Source organism: Perna viridis, chromosome 8 (genome assembly GCF_037379345.1).
Source record: "Perna viridis isolate PV_CMFRI_1.1 ecotype Kerala chromosome 8, ASM3737934v1, whole genome shotgun sequence".
NCBI lineage: Eukaryota > Metazoa > Mollusca > Bivalvia > Mytilida > Mytilidae > Perna > Perna viridis.
In genome coordinates this window covers 25980377-26003153 of record NC_142452.1, presented here as the reverse complement: position 1 = coordinate 26003153, position 22777 = coordinate 25980377, and the positions used below count along the sequence as shown (strand labels likewise).

The window sequence follows — 22777 nt, the reverse complement described above, 5'->3', positions numbered from 1 at the left end:
GTCTAAAGATAATACGTCATCTATATAGCGGAAACTGAGATTAAATTAAGAGATCTAGCTAAATGATAATATTTCTTTCGGACCAGTTCAGCTATAAAGTCAGCCTCTTAAGACTAACAGAATAGGTTAGCAAGTAGAGGAGCACAATTTTTTCCCATTGGAATGACGACCGTTTGTTGAAAAACGCGCCCACCACACTGGACAAATACGTTGTCTTTTAAAAATTCCAGCATTTGGAAACATCTTCTTCTGTATATTTGGAAGATGTTAGGAATTATTTCTTAAAAAAAGTTTGACGAATCTCTACCAAGAACTATATATTTGCATATAGATATACAATATGGAACAAACAACGATGTATAATGTTTTTAAGTCGGGATTTTAACTGAGTATGGCGTTGAAAAATCATAGGTCTTAATGCTATCATATTCTGATAATAGTCTTAAACTGATTGTCTCCAAAATATCTTAAAAGACAGGTGTTTGGCAAATTGAATTACATGACGTATGTAGTAACTTTCTGTAATCATTTATTTTACTTTACTAACACTGTAAACGTTCTGTTACGGTTCAATGTGCAGAATTTGGTCGCTTTATCAATAAGTTGGATAAAGTTTCAACACGTCCTCGTACGTTCTTGCAAACATCTTCCAGGGTTACAGTTCTTGATTAATTGAGTGTTTTCTTGTATATTAAATGATGATATTTGCTAAAAATATCAGTAAAATATAAAAAAAGTAGTTTGAATCGAAAATACTAAGTTATTTACACACAAGTAATATTTTTGTTATGTTTGTACCAAATCATCCATTTGTAAACACCAAGTCGATCCTTTTCAAAGTTTATATAATATATAGTTTTCCAAACATTTTCTTGCCCAGACGATTAAGCGATAATTATTTCGACAATGAAGGTGGTGAAGCGACTTACACAAGATTATTTCATGTACCAAGATCACAAGAGTGTTTAAATAAATTCATCAATGTTCAAAAATATATCATGTATATCTCCAACTGGATTGTTTGAATATTGTGTTACCCGTATCATTTTTTCCCGATATCCAAATAATAATTTTTCCAATATTCATTTTTCAGAACATAAAGATTTTAAATTTGATCAAGGTATGTAGTAATCAAGATCAATTTATTACACATATTGGAAATTCATAAATATTTCTGATATTCCTTTTTTTGCTATTTGTTTATCCTATGTATTCTTGAAAAATATTCAGTGGTTGAAAACTGAAACAAAAGTTAAAACTATATACTGAACGATGTAGTGAAGGTTTAAATAAGAAGCTGTAGAGACTTAATTACGCAGTGTACCTGACGGGATTATCTGTACCAGCCACGGGCAGATACGACATTGTAAAAAAATAAATAAATATGGTCACCCTTCGTGAGCTAAAGTAAAGTACTTACCTCATAAGGTTCAGCTTCGTATAATTTGGAAAAAAATAACCCACATATTTTTTATCTTGTTTCAAATTGTTTGCGTTTTAATGGGATTTATGATGCCAGTCTTAAAATAGCCATAATGACAACAGTTAAAAAAATGATTTGATTACTTCATATGCAAGTTTAACACACTGTCGAAATGAGACAGATATGATTGAAATTATCTACAATGCTAGGTCGATGTTTATCATTTTTTTATCCGTTTGAAAGAAAAACGTACACCATTTAAAACAAGGCAAATCAGTCTTAGTCTCACATCGTGTAGCTTTCAATAACGGAAAACAACATACACTTCAATACTAACTGTTACATGTAGACAAATAAAATAAATAAGTATCAGTCCAACTAAGAAACGTGCAAATACGACGCTACATTTGTTTTATCTTTGCAATCTGTTCAATTTCGTCTAAAACAAATCAATTCATTATGTAGGGGCCCGTTTGGCGAAACATTTTCCCATACTTTTTTTCCTTTATTACCAAGTAAATTATATTTCCCATGACCTGGATCGTTCGTTTCTTCTCTTACTAACCGCTGCACACGGGCCTTCCGAAATTCTCGAAAATTACTTAATTCAGTCATCGTCGAATATCGGATAATGTTGCGTAAAATCAGTAACTTTTTCCCGCCTTTGCATTTTCATACGCTGTTTCATATCTTGGATCAGACAAAGCTTGTATCACTGTATGATATGATTAAGAACCAAAACAAACTGGTCAGGATGAAAAAACATCATTGTGACGTTTTATGCGTGAATCACTCATTTTGCATGATTCTTACATGACTGGTACCTTACTTAATCACAAAAGAAATCTTTATTTAAAAAAAAAACACAAAAGGGGACGTTCCTATGTTACTGGTAAAAATGTGGTATATTCTTCAAATAACGTATGTACTACTGCTGTACTAATGTGTCAATTAATTACAATAGTACAGTTTGTATAATATGAAATCACAACCCTCGGAATAAAAAACAAACATTTATCTGAAGTTTGATTTTGTCAATTTTCGTTTAGTTTGAACGATGGGCATTTTTAGCTCATCTGGCCAAAGACAAGGTGAGCTATTGCCATTACTTATTGTTCGTCGACGTCGTCCATCGTCTTCGTCGTAAACATTATTTTTCGAAACTATCGCCTCTGACACTACTTGACAATTTAGAACCAAACTAAGTATGAAAGTTCCTTCCGGTATCCTGCAAGGAAAAACATGGTCGCCGTTACTTAAAATAGAACAGGGTCAGACAGTAGTTTTTTGTTTTTCTAATATATCACCAGAACTGTTAGGTTAAGCTAAATTTTTACTTAGATCAAAAGCATAATGATATCTATCTGTGGTGAAATATTTGTTTTATTCTGTTAAGCCATGTTCGGAGCTATTGCCTCTTTTCAACATTTTTTACTAATTTCGATGTTATTTTTTTCTAAAATATTGTTCCCTGATATTACTGATCAATTGGTACCAAACTTTTTTTAATAATATTTATTGGAGTATCTTGCATAGAACTGATGTAGGGTTTTTTTGATCCATCAACAAACATGGTTGTCGTGACTAAAATAGAACATAGAGGTCAGACAGTAGTTTTTCGCATATTACTTCTCCGAAAACCAATTTAGATAATCTTTTTTTCAATTGCTGAAATGATCTTTATTATAAGGCCAACAACAGTCAGAAGGGATCAAAATTGGCAGACGACTCAGTGCAATAGTTATTGCCCTTGAAAGGTAAAAATGACGGGTTTTTTTGGGGTTTTTTTTGTATGTGTGTGTGTGTGTTTTTTAGAGTTTTCATCCAATATCTTGAAAACTGTTATAGATAGAAAGAAACCTTCAATTGCAGAAATGATCCTTATGATAAGGCCAACAAAAGTCTTCTTGGAGAACTCTTTGTTATATTTGTTGCCCTTGTAAGGCAAACATTTAACCAGGTGGGAAATTCAAGCTCCTGGGAGCCTCGTGTAATAATATAGTTATTATTTTAAGTTACAATAATACTACCATACATAGAACTGAGGTGAGGATTTTTGATCCATCTAAAAACGTGGCCACTGTTACTAAAAATTGAACAAAGGGGCCGGTCAGAATTTTTTCTCATACATCTGCAAAACCGTTTGGTTTAGTCATTTTTTTTTTCAATTTTTTTTTCAATTGCCGAACTTATCCTTATCCTACTCATTGTTAGAGTTATTGCACTTGAAAGGCAAAAAATGATGTTTTTAACAGTTTTCAGCCAATATCTTGAAAATTATGATAGACATAAAGAACTCTTGATTGATGAAGTGATTCTTATGATAAGTCCTATCAAAGTTGTCATTGTCAAAATTGTCGGACAACTCGTTGTGAGAGTTAAGCCAAATTTTAACCAGGTGAGCTACTCAGGCTCCCGATAGCCTCTTTTTATTAGTTCTTACTCTACACATAACAAATAAGAATATGTAAAATATACATGTTCCGTTCTTACTTGTATGTTTTAGGTTAAACATGTATCGGAGGTTGTTAACTTGTCCACTGATTATTATTATTTTTTGAGCTAGCAGTTGAGGTTTTAAAAATATATTTTGCATCCACAAGTTACTCAAAGTAGTAGATTGGTTATAACAATTAGCTGATGATCTAAGTTGAAAAACGCTCAAATCTAATAGCTCTTTTACGTAGCATGGTTGATTTCGTGCGACTTATGCAGCCCCCGTTTGTTATCTCAGGTTTTTGAGTTTCTATTGGTAGAGGAATCGACACCAAACGTATTGGGACATTTGTATTATACTTTTTGGACGGACTGCTGCGTGCACTGACATTGTAATATTGAAAATATGATTTTTTGAATTGGTTCATACATGCAGGATATGTTGGTTGACTTAAAGGCAAGCATTAAAATTGATTTCGTATTGAGAGCAAATACTGTCGAATTATGTTTCCCATGCTAAACCCATTCTGGTCTTATATGTTGAGTGTATAGTGACCCACATCTAATTAAGGATGTAGTAAGCCTTTGGAGAATTTTGCAAAAGTAAAAACAGTATGTTGCGATGTCAATCTATAGAAGTTGTGTTCTATATTTCTTTCGGGTGAGTGAAGTGATAGTTCTCCCGATGTTGGAATTTTATTCCCGTTCTTTGGGATATTATCACATTTATAAAACGTAGTGGCTACTTCCACTGAACTTCGACATAAAAAAGCCTACCAGATGTCTTTACCTAACTGCAGCAAGTAAAGAGGGTGAATGAAGCTGATTGAATGTATTCAAAAAAGAGTCTAAATTACTCTGTAGTTACATGGGAGCAGTTCCCTTTACCGTCAATTTTTACAATTACTTTTTTTCATAAATACAGGACTACCTTTTGATGAACGTGATAAACGTGAAATGGAAATATCGAGTACCATGATGTTTCGAAATGTACCCTGCACACTTCTATACATGAGGAATTGTTCATGGTTGATTGATTGTTGACTGTGAAATAGCTTGCTTTGTCTTTCAGACGAGTCTTTTGGTTTGATATTGAGTCATGTATGTTATTATGTCAGGTGTATGTTACTTCTCTAGAGACTGCAAGAAAATTTTAGTCTCACAGTTGAGGCTGAATATCTTGACGCATTATATGTCGCCGTGCTTGACAAGTTTGCCTGTATGTTCAAAGGGGTGTTTTGACACGAAAGGTGAACCTCCAGTAGACTATTCAAAGTAAACAAGCATGATATTAACCAGTCTTCTTCTTTGAGATGTGTAGATCTAAAGTCTAATTCTGAATTACATTCCTTTCTATTTGACGTTTTTAAAAAGCTAAAATGTATTTGAACAAATGTTTAAAATTACCTGTCTCACTGTAAATCATGTTTCTTACATGGTCGAATTTCATTTACAAATCGAACACACTATAATTTTGAACGCTACAGGGTTTATTAAGGGTACTCGTCCGAGGCAAGTATAGGAACCAGATCTTTCAAGACTTTTTTTTTGTTTAATATAAAAAATCGATAACGACAAAGAGCAAAATATGCCATACCGAAAACACATCAATCAAATGCCGTCGCAATATACTGTGAAAGGAAAACTCTCAATGAAGTAGGATTTTTAGATGGTGGTTGAAAAAACGAAAGTACTGAAGACGTATAATAACGTATTTGTTAGTAACTGACTACAGGTACTTAAGAATAAATAGATAAATAAAAAAAAGGTTGTTGTATTTTATTTGAAATGAATTGTATCGTTTTATTTCTCAATACCTTATTACAATTTGTTCATTATTTATTTAAGTACGAATAAAAAAGCACGTTAATAATAATGGTGAATGAAAAAAAAAAATAAATGCCGGAACGATACGAATTGTCGTATAGAATATATTTACTCCAAAATAGCATTACAGTGGAAAATGTGGTCACAATGTGAACTAAGCTTTTAATTCACTTGTAGGCGATACTGCAACAAGATACAATAACTGTTTAACTTGGACAGACGATGAACAAGAAGTGTCTCTTATATGTAGAATATCCAATTTTGTACTTCCTGTAACATTTTCTCATGAAGGATATGAAGCAAAGGTGAAATGTATCATAAAAGACAATGATAAATATTGTACTCCAAAGGGAAAAAAATCAGCATGAATAAAACTAAACATACCCTTACAATTGTGCTTGACGAGCGAAAGCATATGAATAACCTTACTGGGAAGTGGACTTGTACACAAGGTGGAAGTACTCAGTCTACGAAGATTTCTTTAAGTTAAGGTAACACAAGGTATAGATTAGCATATCATTTGATATACATGGAATCAAATCAATAGCGTTTTAGAAGTCTCTCTTGTAATTTTGCACTTTCGTTGATGAAAATAAGGTAAATGCTATCACAAAAAAAAAAAAAAAATGACACTGTTGTTACCAAGACGGAGTAGTTTCATTTGAATGCGTTTTAGTTTTGATGTAACCGTTTCAGTTTTTAAAGTCCCAAAAATATGAATACACCCCTCCCATAGAATACACCTATTCAGAGAGGCCGTGACCCATACAAGTATAAATAAACATATATATTTCATTTTTGTATTATCGATGAGTTTTAAAAAATATTTCTGTACTTTTGTAGGTATCGTTGAAGACTCTTGGGTGCAGCTACGCGGTATTTCTTTTTATGTAAACGAGTTAAAATATATTGAACTAGTATGCAGTTCTTGTCGCAAACCTAAAGGTCAATATGCTGAATTCCTTGTTAATAATAAAACGGCAGCTAGTATGTGGCGAACTCAAAATGGTCACTGTAGACATAAACACCCAAGCTGCTCCAGATCACAGATGTGTGAATGCTCAGAAACAGGGAATATGTTTTCATTCCGACGCCCAGTACCACACATTAATAGTTCAACGAATCTGTCCTGCCATATGCAGTTTAAAGACATCTTACGAAAAGGAATTTTTTCGATAACAGCAAGCCATATTTATACAGGGAACGGTAAAAATAGATATTTATAGGAATTCTTATAGAAAAGCGAGAGTGGAAGAATACATTGCTGGAAATTATTTTCAATGTTTGAATAGAACTAAACGGAATATTTCAATTCATTAGTACTGGCAAGAATTTTCACATTTTGGCTACAAATCATAGCTTGTATTGAAAAAAAAATCATATAATTTTTACACAAGTCAAATAATTCAAAACAGTATTGCATGGCAAACCAAAGCTTTTAGTTGTGTTTCTTTTGCATTGGTATAATGAAATCGTCCGCTAAAGTGAAGAGCAGTTGGGACAATAATAATAGTTTGAGGTAGATCAATGAAACATGTTGTTACTCGGTGCGTTTCGTTCTTATTTTCTTAGAATCTTGAATATCTTTTCTAAAAACGATTTGTCATCTACAAATGGTATGTGTTTCGATAACTAGACTTATATAACGTGAGTTCAACAGGGGGCTAAATTAATGTTTGGCAGAATGAAAACTTGTTAAATTCGTTTTCATTTTACCATGATCTTTGGTATGCACATCGTTTTGCATTCTTGTTACTATCAGTTCTATCTAAACAATTATTAAACTGGTAACTGATATACAAACAATGTAGACGACCTTTACAAAGTGTCATATACAAATCATGAGTTTATTTAAAAGTGAAATGTGTACATCCTACATGTTTTTGTATTGAATGTACCAAAACCATTCATGGTCAGTGACTGACTGCACCCCATTACGCAATTCACGCTGATATCACTACAATATAATCGGAAATGTACTCATTCTTCTGTTTAACGTCAAGTCATTTATTTGTCATAAAAAAGTCAACATACAAGTATCGCGCGGCTCTAAATGATCAAGATCTCCTTACTCAATCTGAAACGGATGTACTAACATGTGCAACATATGTGAAAACTTACATGTACTTACAAAACCTGTATGAATTGTCTTTATTAAAAAAACAAATCATAACACAACAATTATGTTTTCTATTCAAAGCTTTGTTCTCTAATTTCAGATTTTATAGTTACAGAGACGAACAAAGAAATCTTAAAGCGTAACAAATTTACCACTGATCCTTCTACGTCTATGACAGCATTAGATTTTGGTAATTTCATCTCAATATGTAAAAAATCAAAGGTGGTACAAAACTTTATTTAGTCATAGTGCCTGACATGCGTAACACGTGTGTATGCGTTTGAACAACAGCTATATTATATAGTATCTAACAAGATTGTACATGCATGTCTCATTTTTCTGACAATTCTTGCATATTCGAATGGTTTTTAAATATAACTTATCAATTACTCAACACAATTACACGCTATTTTCCCAATTAATCACGTTCAGAAACGTCGGGCAAATTCCCCTATCTAGCTATATAAAAATTGAAAGGCGACAGAATAGAATTCGGTACCTTTAGCATGTTTAGTACATATAGCTTTCCTATGCAAAGCTTCTGTTAAAAATCATGAAGAACATCATTAGATCAAAGAACAAAATATTTATGATAGAAAAGGGAATAGAACAAAATGAAAGTTTAACACCACGCATAACACATATATTATTTCATAATTGATCTTAGATAGTAGGCCAAAATTGAGGCAGACTTCTCGGTATCTGTAGTATTCTTTCTCTAATTATTAAATGATAGAACTTCATCTATGAAATGGAGGTAAAAGGTCGTTGCACAAATCATCATGATTTTATTTTTACTAGACCAACTAAAAAATCTGCCTCATAAGAGGGAAAGATGAGACCCCAACAAGCAGATGGGCACAATCAGATTTTATAGGTACACAGGCTGTCTGGTAAAAATAACTTGCCCACCACAATGGTTTCGGCATTTTTTGTGTTTAAAGAGTAATCTAGGGAGCCAAGGTTATAGCAGTAATAATACTAATGTAATCCAGGGAAAAAGACCAGACATGGAAAACAGACCTACACAACAAAAACATAAAGACACTAAAATCATACATACACAGTAACAAAAGCAAATGAGCAACTCAGACTCCACTAAAAATTAGGAGCATGGACCAGGTGAAGCGGTAGAGTAAGCGTCCTCTGCTTTTCTCGAAACACCCGCCCGCCAAGTTGTTCATAAAAAAGACAAATCCGGGGTAGATAAACAAGAAAAGGAAAATATGACCAGTTAAAAATGTTTTCATGGTGCAGATGGATACACCATAACGATCCACGAGTTCATGATGACGACCATAACATTTATGTAGTATTGACTTCAATCTTGTAGCAACATAACCCTATTCCAGAAGCCTGTTTGTTAGAGTTCTATCGCGATAAAAAAAGTCTGCATAGTGTCGGCAAGCTCTTGCATAACGTATGAGTTGTGATATGAACACTCCATACGCAGGTACTGAAGGGATGTTGCCACAGATGAAATGAAAGTTGACAATTCTGAATGAAAAGTCATCTCGTTCGTCGTAAAGTTTGGTCGGGTCAATAGTTTCCCTTTACCATCGATGGAAATTTCTAAGTGTAGGTCAATATATGAGACTGACTTCACAATGTATGTAGTATCCTTTATCTCAAGTTCTTTGGGGTAGATGCGATGTATCAAATCCTCGAAATTAGGATTGTCTAAAGATAATACGTCATCTATTTAGCGGAAACTGAGATTAAAACATCTAACCAAACGATAAAAAGGGTAATTAGACATATTTGAATCAAAATACTAAATATTTTTTTCCCGAATCACTCTATTGTTCTGGTAAGGTGATCAATACCTCTAAAAATATTATCAATATATGATGTTACTGGATCTGCATTTCAACAGTAGTAAGAAATGTTGACGATTGAAGATCTTTTTGCAATAATACACTTGTATACTTTTTTTATCCACATTAAATCTATACAAAATCGCGGAAAGTAAGGTCGTGGTAAGAAGAGAGGAATACAAGCCATATTTGACATGAGAAAATGAAACTAAGTAATTTTGAAAGAAGCTTCGCAGCGCACTTTGCTGATCCACTATAACGCGATTTGATGCTTGTGTAGTGTAAATATCTAATACATTGACGGAATATCACAATCGGTGTCTTTTCAAGAGGGTTTAAATAAAAAAATAATTATGCTGACACATGGTTGTCTACAATCTTTTGCTTTGATAATGTGATACCAATTTCCAGTAATTTATTCTCTTTTTTCAACTACCATCGACCCTTAAATTTGTCAGTGAACTATTGGGCTTCATTCCTCGATTTAAAAATGACAGATCTTCACTCTGCTGGATTTGGCTTCATATTTCGGAATTAGAGTTTTCCCTTTGGCACCAGTATAAGGCATTACCAATTTAGCCGTATTGATATAAGTGGTATTCATGTATTTAGCAATCATTTTGTCAATGTCATTATTGATGGAGTAAAAGACTGCAAAGGTTTTAACCAATCCAGTATTCAAATTTATGTTACACTAGTGTATAAATTATTTAGCGTAATTTGCAGTATACTTAAATGCATAGGCGTGTAAACGTTGAAGCAACATTCCTTTTTTCACATGGGTCAACTTCGCAATACTGTGTTTGGATTTTTTATCGATTTTTTGACTTAAGTACTTGTATACAATTGAACTTTTGGTCTTGGTCTAATGCTGATATAGAGAGGTTATTCTTTAAAACAGTATACCGAAAGTTGAAATATTAATACGAGTTGTAATACTGTATCATAACAGAACATGTAAACTGATATTGCACTTTTCTTTTTATATTCTTATATATTATTTCTTGGGAGTTGTGGTGGGATGTTATTGCTTTGCTTTATAGGAACATATTTGGGTTCTACTGCTGTTTTTTTTTTTCAATTATTATTAATACTTTCATACATCACATCTTCCCCTAAAGAACTTGAGATAAGGAATACTACAGACACTAACTGGTCGTCATCATAACTCGTGGATCATGACGGTGTATCCATCTGCACCATGAGAACTGATTTGCTCAACGTGTAATAGTTTTTGTTTCCTCTTTCTTCTACCCCGGATGAATTTTGATGAGCAATCGGCGGGCGGGTGTTTTAAGAAAAGCAGAGGGCGGTAACCCTACCGGTGCACCTGGTACCTTGCTCCCAACCTTTAGTGGAGTCAGACTTGCTTATTTACTTTTGTTACATTGTATGTATTATTGATTATTTTGTATTCTTTGTTGTATGCGTCTGTTTTCATGTCTGGTCTGTGTCTCTGGAATACATTCTTTTGATTTTCACTAGCATCGTGATTCCCTTGTTAACTCTTTCGTTGGTCTTAGTTACTCTGTTGAATCTTGTCATTTCAAAATTATCATTTAATTGATTTTTTTAAACAATAATTCATTTTACATTTCGTATAAGTTTATGTTAATAAAATCAGAATCGACATCTCGTTGTAACCTATAATGATAAGAAATGCGTATGGTTAATAAATTGGGACTTTTATAGCGTATTTATTACACGCATTAGCAGTGAAACTTCAGGTTCGGTCATTCATTTAGTATAATGAAATAAAGAAGTTAACAAAGTAAATTGTGTCGATCAATCTCATTGATCAATTAGTCAATCTGTATTGATTTTATTGCCACCATTTGCTTAAAATTTCAAACATTTAAATAGTCTGGGGAAGACAATAAAATCATTTGAGGTTGGACTTGTTGATTCCTTTTTATACCAGTTGAATGAACAATTATCTTGATTATATTTTTTCGTTTGTCATGTATCACTTACATTTAAAAAATATGACAGTAAATAAAAATATTTTGAATAATAAAAAGCTAACAATATCACCTGTAGTCGATTTTTTATTGTTCTTTTCATGAGCAAAATACAGTCCATGAACTGATCAACGCAAATACTTGACGGATTGATGACGAATGTTTGAATAATTGACGACTGATTGATAACCGAGGACCGGTACCCGTTTTGATTGCGGTTTTGTAATGTAAAATGACGGATGATCGGTTCTTGTTACTATCAGAATTTTCATTGCAAAAAATCTTATATAGTACCGTAATAAACAAACGTTTACCTTAAATATTAAATCAACGCTTTGTACTTCATCACATAAAAGTGTATGGAAACGTAAGGAATTTAATTAATATGTCAATTTGTAGCATTTATTTAAAATGTAAAATAATGCATGGTCACTGGAAAATTCCGTTCCGTCAGTGAAATAGTTGAACCAATCAGCTTTTACAATATATAAAATGAAAGCGATCGGATTGTAATAATAGTTGAATTGATGGGTTCAAGTAGTGTAAACAGCTGTGTTTGAATTATCGCTTTAAGTTCTGAAAAATATTTTTACCTTGTTATAAGAATTAATTTAATACTTTTAGGTACAAATAAACCGATCCAGAAAGATTCAACTACACAAAACTCAAATGAAAATGACCTAGAATCAGTTAATGGAGGTAATTATAATATCTTTTGTCAACATTTATGCGAACAATTGTATCATATTTCATTCCATGAAATAAATAACCGATAAGAATGAGTGCCGATGAAAACATGAATTTTACAACTGCATGGAATTTGTTCAGTGATTAAAATGAAAAGGTTTGGAAAACGTAATATTCAATATACATGAACATGTATGATTTGTGTTTTAATCAAGTATGTTTTGGTAGATCGGCTTATGAACAACTGTAAATCGTTAATAAATTGGGAAAGCATGAATTGCACAGTCAATAATCGAAACAATCCTCACAACGTAAGTTCTAATTGATTCGGTTCCAAGTTAAAATTGGTTGATATCGAAACATTAAATGTTTTTTTGCAGTTTGGAATTATTTGAATCGCGGACTAACAATTGGTACTGTTTTTACACAATACCACATGTTGTCTAAAGAGAACTAATCATTTAGAAGCTATTGCAATAATTAAATTATAAAGAGGGTGAAAAAAAAATAAAACGTTAAGTTCATCCTTTTATTTTGCATCTTTTATATCTTGAAATACGATATAACCTATGATATGCATCTAAAACATGTCAACGGTAAAATGCATTTGTATTTAATATATATGAAATTATAGGCATTCAGCTATTCAAAATATTACTAGTACCAATTGGAGACTGCTCTAAGTTTCTCACGACTAGTACAAGACTATTTTATAATATTTTCGTCTCTCGATGTTTTCCGCATTTCCTGTTTATCCTAAATATAACTGCAGCCTATAAAACTCGACGCAATTGAAATGTTAGGTTTTCATTTGATATCAAGAATAAAAAGTGTTTTCAAGTGAAAACGTTCCTCAAACAAATGTGGTGTATTGTTTACTTTCGTCCAATATTCGTAGAAGCTATCAGTGAGAATTCAATAGAACGGCAGGTCGAGAGTATGACGTCGGAAAAGATGCAAGGTGAAACGTTTCTACCTAAAGATAAGCAAGTTACAGAAAAGGCATCTAATCGGACTACATTTGCAGGTAAAGAAAAATTGTTTGATGTGAAGTTTACTTTAATAATATACCACACATAAATGATATTTAACGATAAGATAGACTACACAAACCAAAAGCAAAAACAAAACAAAAAAAAAACAAAAAAAAAAACAACTAGAAACAAAATACAAAACAAAAAAACAAAAAAGCAAAACAAAACAAAACAAATAAATGCAAGCAGATGACCTTATAATGTCTACGGCAAACTGAGAAAAGTTCAGCGTAATACTGTAATGTCTACAAAGTTAATGGTTTATATTTGATATTGTGCACATATACAAATTATAGCTCTCGTCAGAAGAGATTCCATTTTTCTTTTTTCTGAAATAGCTGGAAGCCTTATTAGGTATTTGTAGGCAATAAATATTTACATACAACACATATTTTCTAATTTCTGGAGTGTATCGCTAGTTTCACAAATGGAGATAGATATCCAAACATTAACATAATATAGATAGTTTGAAGTTTTAACTTCAGATGAATTCTGGAGTATATATATGGAGTTGCAGAGGCAAATTTATCGCTCGTCTCATGATTCAGATTTTAAAAAAAAACAACATCCTCAGATATTGACTAAGGTGTGCTGTGATTAATAATTTTGGTTTTAAATTCCCTATATCTTGGTGTAGGATATCGTCTGAACTAATCGTCAAAATGTCAATGGTAGATATCGAGGTAAATATAAATAAAAACAATAATTGATACGCAGCTTTTTAAACCCAGAACAATAAAAAAAAGTGAAATTAAATTACCTAAAAAGAAGACGACATTTTGGAAAAATCAGAATATAATAGTATAAATCAGATTCTAGTATTTCCTGTTAAGAACCTTGCAATGACTATACTGACTATAATTCACCTCCTGTAACGTGTAAAGCTTCAAATCATACGCACACGATACCTACGAAACACGCACATGAAGCACGTTGTATAAAGCACGATACACGAATGATCGTGTCGGCCAGAAGTATTTATCTCAGTTATTAGTGTATTACGGTACCTAACTGAAAAACACGAAACTTATAATCGATTATAGTTTATAGTGTTCTTCTGTTCGTCGTATTTTTTATGACGTTCATTTCCATTATACATCGTACGTTGCGATAACAGTTTCATTTGCTGGGAGTGTGAAAGTGTTGAAATATTCAAGTGAAATTCCCAAATTTTAGTTAATGAAGTTAACATACATGGAAAACATACATACACAAAAAAGAACATGAAGTAACTAAAATCATACATACAAAGTAACAAAAGCAAATGAGCAACGCGGACACCCCTAAAAACTGGAAACATGGGCCAGATGCACTGATAGGGTAAGCGTCCTCTGCTTTTCATGAAACACCCGCCGCGCTCATAAAAAGTCAAGTCGGGTAGACAAACGACGAAAGGAAAATTATGATTCGTTGAATAAATCAGGTTTCATGGTGCTGATGGATACACCATAACGATCCACGAGTTCATGATGACGACCATAAAACTTCTGTAGTAATGACTTCAATCTTGTAGCAACAAAATCCTGTTCCAGAAGCCTATTTGTTAGAGTTCTAGCGCGATACTAAAAGTCTGCGTAGTTTCGGCAAGCTCTGGCATAACGTATGAGTTGTGATATGGACATTCCATATGCAGGAGCCGAAGGGATGTTGCCACAGATAAAAGGAAAGTTGACAATTCTGAATGAAAAGTCATCACGTTTGTCGTGAAGTTTGGTCAATAGTTTTTCTTTACCTTCGATTTCTAAGTGTAGGTCAAGATATGAGGCTGACACAGTGTGTGTATGTAGTATCCTTTATCTAAAGTTCTTTTGGGTAGATGCGATGTATCAAATCTCCGAAAAAAGTGATCACATACATGCAGATATTTTACCACACAGCTATTAAAATATATTTGTAAGCAGGTTATGTAAAAGGAATATTACAATTTTGTAAAATCAAAACACAATACTAAATCAATCGGAAATAACCTTGGTTTTTAGAATGTCCTGATAAGTACGATGTAATAACTAAACAGACACAAATAACTCTTCAGTGTGAATTGACGCTTACGATATAGGACATAAACATTTGGAGTTCATAAAACGCTAAAAAATAGAATTGTTGATTACTAACTACCCTTCGAAATTTACAGGAAAAATATTTGAAAACTTGACAGAAAAGCAAGAATTAATAGTCACGAATCCGGAGTGAAAACAGATAAACACAGATATCCTTCATACTTTTTCTGTTGATATGGAAAGAACAACAAAGTCAACGGCATGGGTAACTTTTGAAGGTAATAGAATTTCATAGCACAAAGATGTTAAAAATGTGATGAAGAAGTTACAACAAATGCCACAGTATTAACAATCTTTGAAGGTTATCAAATTTAATAATAATTTCTTTTCAGTGAGTGTTTATAAAGCATTCACAAATATTAAACGTGTTTTCATATCTATATAATTGAGTTCTTTTAATCAATCGTGTTTATTTGACTTTTATTAGATCAGTTCGCACTTTCATCAAATACCACAATCAAGGACAGCGGCGGGATAGGGTTAGCAGGAAAACAGAATTCTTGGAAATTTTTCAAATGACATAATTTGATTGCAACGGAAATACATAATGTTACAGACTTACAAATGTTGAAGGATAGTAACACACAAGTGACAAGTTTGTTTCCGGTAAGAAATCCGATTAAAATGATTGACTGCTTCTCCATGTATGTATTGAAGCCTTTAGGATTGAATATGAAATTGTCAAAATTGTCAAACGTTCCAATGTAGAAAAAAGTTTTTACAGCTGATCAAGACGTTGTTTAATGGAAAGAGAAATCACTTATTTTACATATTTCGTAAGATTATACAGTAATATATGAAATTTTATTTGAACAAGTTTTTAGTATGCCGACAATACAAAGATATCTTTTTACATGATTAGTTTAATACATTGATAAATTTAATACACATTTCACTTGACGTTTGGAATATCCGATGCAATATGCATTTATTTATTTTTGATTAAGATAATATATTTGTTTCATAATAGAAATCATTATGTCTGTGTATTGATTATCTGGCAGTAGAACCACTTGATTATGTGAGAGTTGGGAGAAATAATTGTATAGATAAGAAATACTGTATAAGATCTAATGAACTCTTCTGTTCCAATGGGAAGGATGTTCCTGTTTATCTTATTGAAAATGGTAAATCTACAAATAAGTAATAAAATATCATAAAGTAGTAACAGTAGTAATTATAAGTATTTTACAGAGACTTATATCTTGCAATTGTACAACGTAACCTTGGCGTATACCAGTTAACTCAACTTTTCGGTATTTTTTTAATGTACATAGAATAATTATGTCACAGCGTACTAGTCCGGATGCCAAAAAAAAAAAAAAAAAAAAAATACAAGAAAAAAGTCACATTATAAACAGGCGCTACGTCTTTGGCTTTGGTGGCATATGAAACGTATCAGACTCTATTGGATCAATCCGACAAAAAGACAAATTAAGCCACTTCAAAAACAATATTTGTAATGGTGAAATTTAGAACTTTGTTTTTTTTTTTTACATTAGAACACAATCAAATGTTACCTATAAATTTGCAATGAACATAATATTAAGCAATTGGTTATGAAACCGGCTGACCCGAGGAACCCGTGATAAAGCCAATATCAAAAGGAAGCCGCCTAATACTGTATATTTATTCTTTAGACTAGAGGATATGCTCAAGTGGATTCTCTTATACATCCTTTTAGTAATAGTTGTATTTCATTTTGTTTGTGTACAGTTCTTGGAAGGTATAAACTTCCCTCATTTACACCATAAAACATTCCACATTCCTCATAAAGAAATCCCTTTAAAAATCCCCAACTCCCATACATTATTAAAATGAATTTAATATTTTTATGAAAATCTAAACTGTCATTTCTAATTTCTTTCGACATATGTTTCGTATAAAACATACTTTAAAAACTTAATTCCTAATTCTCCCCTTTCAAACTAATCAACTCCTAAACACCTTCCTTATCCTTGTCCTTATTCCTCATATACCATAGAGTGGGAGATTTATCCAATACAAGAAGTGTAGATGTTAAATCATGGTAATATAAATTCCTCTATTTTCTTAATATTATTATAATACATACAAAATGTATCGGAAATGAATCTATGTTACAGTACAAAGGAAAAATTATATTACATTCCTATGAATTGTTGTAGTATCGGAACAGATCTGATGACAAATGAGGAACTTAATGGCGAGACATGCTCAGAAATATTACGCAAAATGCAATACAATTTTACAAGGATAATTTTCCCACTAGGTAATCAACCAAAAAGAAAGGTGAACCCTCCGATTTGTTCTATATTGCATCTTCTACTTTACTTTAAAATCAAATATTTAAAAAATCATAGATACATTAGACTTCTCATTTTTTTCCATTGCCCATGCCAAAAACAAAATAAAATGGTCATGTATAATTCAGTATATTGCCGTATATTACAGTTTTATGAACATAAAAGAAATCAAGAGTTGATTCATGAATTTTCGAAAACTATCAAAGTTATTTTTATGCCTAATTAGGAACACTTACATATCACATAATCATTCCATGTTTGACATGTTGCGCTTTTGAGGTGAATGATTGTGTATGAAATTGACACATGGCAATAGTCAATGATCTTGATTTGGTTGATATGTTTGGTTTAAGTAGGAGATGAATGTATGTTTTACGCAACAATACGTATCTGAATACAGAAAGTACCATGTTAACAAAAAAATATATCATAAAGAGACCAATAATTTTATGCATTTTTCAATGAAATTTCTACACCATGAATCGCCTTTACCATAGGATTGTCTGTATTTCACATGGACTTTAAAACAGCTTGTTTAATTTCAATGTCCTTGCTTTCGTTTTTTAAAAACTCAAATGGATTAGTGGAATGGATATGTAAATCTAAATCGGATAATTTGACGCCTAAGCCATATTTCAGACTGCTCCTCCTTGCAGTTACGGGTATATCAATTTCAATTTAAATGTATATTTTTTTTTGTATAATTTGTATACTTGCCAACGTAAAGTGTCAGAAATTATAACAATTTACAGAAGGATTTCCCTGTCGCAAGGCAAGACTAAGTACTATAACAGCAGACCGACGCAATACTTAACACTACAAGGATGTCCAAAAACCAATATAAAAATTGCCGCATCTCCTTAACAGGTAGCGCTTTTAGTGCAACGTTAAGCAGCAGAAAGTGTGTATTGAAATAAAGAAACAAACCGAATAAAATTGAAGCTTATTATTGAAATGCTTCGCTTTTAATTCGGTCAACAATTCTGCGTAAACAAAATTTACATTTAACTAATTTTAAATAAAATTAGAATAAAATAAAGCTAGCAATTCACTTTGACAAAAAGAGTAAACAACTTATGTTAAGAGGTGCTTAAATGTAACATTCCTAGAAACGTTTTTCCCATGTTAGCGTTCGTGGATCTATTATCGTGCGTTTACACATCGTTTTGCGTGCGGTTAAACGCGCCATGAAAGCACGATAGAAGCGTTCGTTTAAACGCACTATACGAGCGTTCGTTTAAACGTACAATAGAAGCGTTCGTTTATTTTTGTACTTTTATTTTTTCTTCCAAATCTATTGACCAATAGTTTTTCTTTACACAATTCTAATTTCCTAATTTGAGATAAAGGATACTACAGACACTGTGAAGTCAGCCTCATATCTTGACCTACACTTAGAAATCGATGGTAAAAGAAAATTATTGACCAAAATGACAAACGTGATGACTTTTCATTCAGAATTGTCAACTTTCCTTTCATCTGTGGCAACATCCCTTCGGCACCTGCGTATGGAGTGTTCATATCACAACTCATAGTTATGCCAGAGCTTGCTGAAACTACGCAGACTTTTTGTATCGCGCTAGAACTCTAACAAATAGGCTTCTGGAACAGGGTTATGTTGCTACGAACTCGTGGATCGTTATGATGTATCCATCAGCACCATGAAAACTGATTTATTCAACGGGTCATAGTTTACCTTTCGTCGTTTGTCTACCCCGGAATTGACCTTTTATGATCAACTCGGCGAGTGTTTCTAGAAAAGCAGAGGACGCTAACCCTACCGGTGCACCTGGTCCATACTCCCAGTTTTTAGTGGAGTCCGAGTTACTCATTTACTTTTGTTACTTTGTATGTATGATTTTAGTTACTTTATGTTCTTTGTTGTGTATGTCTGTTTTCCATGTCTAGTCTTTGTCCTTGGATTACATTCTTTTGATTACCGCTATAACCTTGGTTCCCTTAACATAACGATTGTCATATGCTTTTTGCAAGAAAATTTTATGTTTTTCGCAAACATATTATAATAATATGAAAGCAAACCAACACAAAAAATCAGTTGATAATCATTGGATTACCATATGTATCACTTTAAACTGAATACATCGTATTTACGGCTCATATTTTGATCAGTACTCATAATAACATCTCATAGAGTCCTTAAACCGATTCGCGTTACTGGGTTTGACAGATGATAATTGATGATTGACTGATCGCTCACATTTTCACCACCGAGGATCAATTAGATCAGTTTTGTTATTTTTTTTTATATTTCTCTTATACTTGAATAAAACAGAAAAACCAAACAATTCAAGAATATATGAATCAATTAGGAGTCACGTTATGAAAAATTTCAATCGGATGAAGGATCTATAACTAATAGTATACTGATCAATGGCTGACGACGAATCACCATTATAGGAACATGATTAGTTAAGATACTGTAGCGTTGATGCAATTGTTTAAAATTGTAAAACATTTGTAAAATTATGTTAGGACATCTAATGGTTTATCATACTTCAGGTAACAGTCAACCAGAAGACCAAATCAACATCAATGAAAAGAATGGAGCCACTGAAAAGGACCATGATAATATTACATCAATCTTTAGCACTGCTGGTACAAATATTATTAATAACTCGTCTAATAGAAATAGAAACACGAACTGTAGGATTTAGCGCTGTCACATACATTATAAATATATTCTTTATGAATTAAAGTCGGTAATTTCATCCTCGAAATTTCTCCCGCCAAAACGTCACAATCTTAATATCAATCAAAATATATAGAGTTTAAAATTTATGCTAAAATATCGATATATTTTGAAGAAAATCTATATGATGATAATAGGACTTTAAAACATAGCGACAACCAATGGCGAACAAGGTAACAGTTTACTTGATTATTAAGTATGTTTTAGAGAATATCTAAATAGTTTGTTTGATGTGGAAGGTGTTATTAGATTCAGAACAAAGTTAATTGGAGACAATTGATTAGCCGACCCCAACTTACTTTGCTTATTTAATATGAAACAAATTGAATCTAAACGCAACAAAAAGATTGAACAGTTAAACGCAATAAGATTGAAACAATAATCCTGCATTGCCTTAAAATATTAGATCGGTAAAACATATTGATAGTACGATTGATTAAAGAATCAAATCAACAGTGATATGTTCTGATAGATCTTTTTGCTGTTAAACAATGTTCTGTAATATTTGTTACAGATGACTTTCATGAAATCTACGTTTACATTGCAACAATACTTGTGTTAATCATACATTCTGTAGTAGCGCACATGTATTTTGTTTGGCATGGCAGGGAATAAATGTAGTAAAAAATCACTATTTTGTAATAACATTATGGGGTTCTCAGTCCTTTAACGTTGATGGCAATGGTGTATTCTAGATGAACTATAATAATGTAACAAGATGAAACATTGGAGTTTATTTCTTCAATACTTGGACTTTTATGTACATGTAAATTAAACTTACTGAATTGACATATAAACATTTGTTTTGAAAGTTTTTTTTTATTAAATCTTACATTTGTTTATTCCGACGCTGTCGGCATAGTTCCATTTTCTACCCTTTGACCCTAAGGACGTTCTTCTATGGAAATGCAAATCACCTGATCACACTTTTGTTTCCCCATTGGTCAAATACTGCTAACTTAGTGGCGTTAAGAAAACTGTATCAAACTTTTGAAATTGCTTTCGAAAAAACAATCGAAAATTTGAAATTGCGTTCGAAAAAACAATCGTAAATTTGAAATTGCGTGCCACGTGTTTTTTTTTTTCATGAAAGAAATGTAGAAACTTAAAAAAAGCATAATTTTACTGCGTCAGCTATCTTTTCTAAAATATAGTACTTGTTTTTTTCAATATTTGTTGTTTATCGCAGTAGTGTTTCTGATGTTTTCTTTGCTCTGTCATTTTCTACTGAAAGATGCCCTTAAGACAAAAATCATATGCCAAAACCTCTTCATTACTATCATGTACTTGACTGCACTGAAAGATAAGAAGTATTAAAAATATTGCTCTGAAATTTACCAAGTAAGAATATTTATAATATTTAAGATGAACTCTTAGGTATAAAGCAATGGATATAACTATTTTACAATGAAATGACTTTTTTTCAGAAAGAAGCGGACTTCAGACGAGGACATGCATCCGACGTAGAAACTGCTTCCTCGGTCGATCATACGCAAATAGACATATTTCTAGAAGCTCAATGTTTGCATGGCGGATACTTCTGATATTTCAATTTCTAAAACACAAGTCATCTTCTGCTCGGGTGTAAACCAAATTTGTAAATTAAATACATATGTACAGGTCTAAGTCATGGAACGTATGCAGGAACGTATGTGTTCTCTGTTATCCTAAAATAGCGTACTTTATTTCTCATTTTTTGGGATGCGATATTTCAAATTTGACTGTATGTTTGCTTTGATACTAAATTGCTATGACATATGGCTATGACAGATAATTAAAATGGAGATCGATGTTATTTCAAATGCCAATATTACACAACAGGATTCAGCACGACAGATTATTTCCCCAAACATTATTCGGAATAACTATCCTTGTGTTCCGTGTTTAAAAATGTAGTTCGTTTAGGGAAAAAATAACGCATGTAGAACAAAAGCCTGTAAATATGTTCCATTTTATTCCAAACCCTTCGTTTTTTAGATAAACAACTGAACACTCTTTCTGACATAGTTCACATGACGTTTATTGACTATATTTTATCTATTTTGTAACACTTGTAAAATAAATAATATCAATGCACAAAAATGTTTATGTATATAAATCTGTTAATCGGTGTAAAATTTTGCACGTAAAACATATTGATTTTGACACCATGTAGTCAAGGAATGACCCGGATACAGAGGTTACAAGGAACTATTGTAAACACAATTAAGCAGAAATGATATATATGATTATGTCCATTTTCTTCAGTATTATGCATGTCCATGTTTACGAAAAGAATATAATCCAAGTACAAACTTGACAAGGAAATAAAATTACACAACAAAGGGCATAAAAAAATCAAAATAACGCATACAAAGTAACAAAAGTAAATGAATAACCCGGACACAAATTACAAAACATGGAATATGGACCAGGCGTACT

General features: G+C 32.3%; 1 protein-coding gene across 4 annotated transcripts in view; it reads left to right on the top strand.

Annotated features, from left to right (window-relative positions):
- The window catches only part of LOC148609996 (uncharacterized), a 45183-nt gene extending 22827 nt beyond the window's left edge, over window positions 1-22356 (top strand). For 2 of the 4 annotated variants that reach the window (XM_088541781.1, XM_088541779.1), the window contains 12 exons: window positions 5864-6177; window positions 6530-6892; window positions 7906-7995; window positions 12208-12282; window positions 13169-13297; window positions 15436-15579; window positions 15789-15967; window positions 16332-16488; window positions 17509-17612; window positions 18399-18513; window positions 20167-20262; window positions 21784-22356. In XM_088541781.1, the coding sequence (XP_088397907.1) occupies window positions 6676-6892; window positions 7906-7995; window positions 12208-12282; window positions 13169-13297; window positions 15436-15494 (570 nt within the window). In that variant the 5' untranslated portion in view covers window positions 5864-6177; window positions 6530-6675 and the 3' untranslated portion in view covers window positions 15495-15579; window positions 15789-15967; window positions 16332-16488; ... (2 more) ...; window positions 20167-20262; window positions 21784-22356. Of the gene's footprint in view, window positions 1-1093; window positions 1121-3113; window positions 3181-5863; window positions 6178-6529; window positions 6893-7905; window positions 7996-12207; window positions 12283-13168; window positions 13298-15435; window positions 15580-15788; window positions 15968-16331; window positions 16489-17508; window positions 17613-18398; window positions 18514-20166; window positions 20263-21783 lie in introns of all 4 variants that reach the window. The other 2 variants (XM_088541780.1, XM_088541778.1) reach the window with 2 other exon arrangements.
- The last annotated feature ends 421 nt before the right edge of the window (window positions 22357-22777 follow it).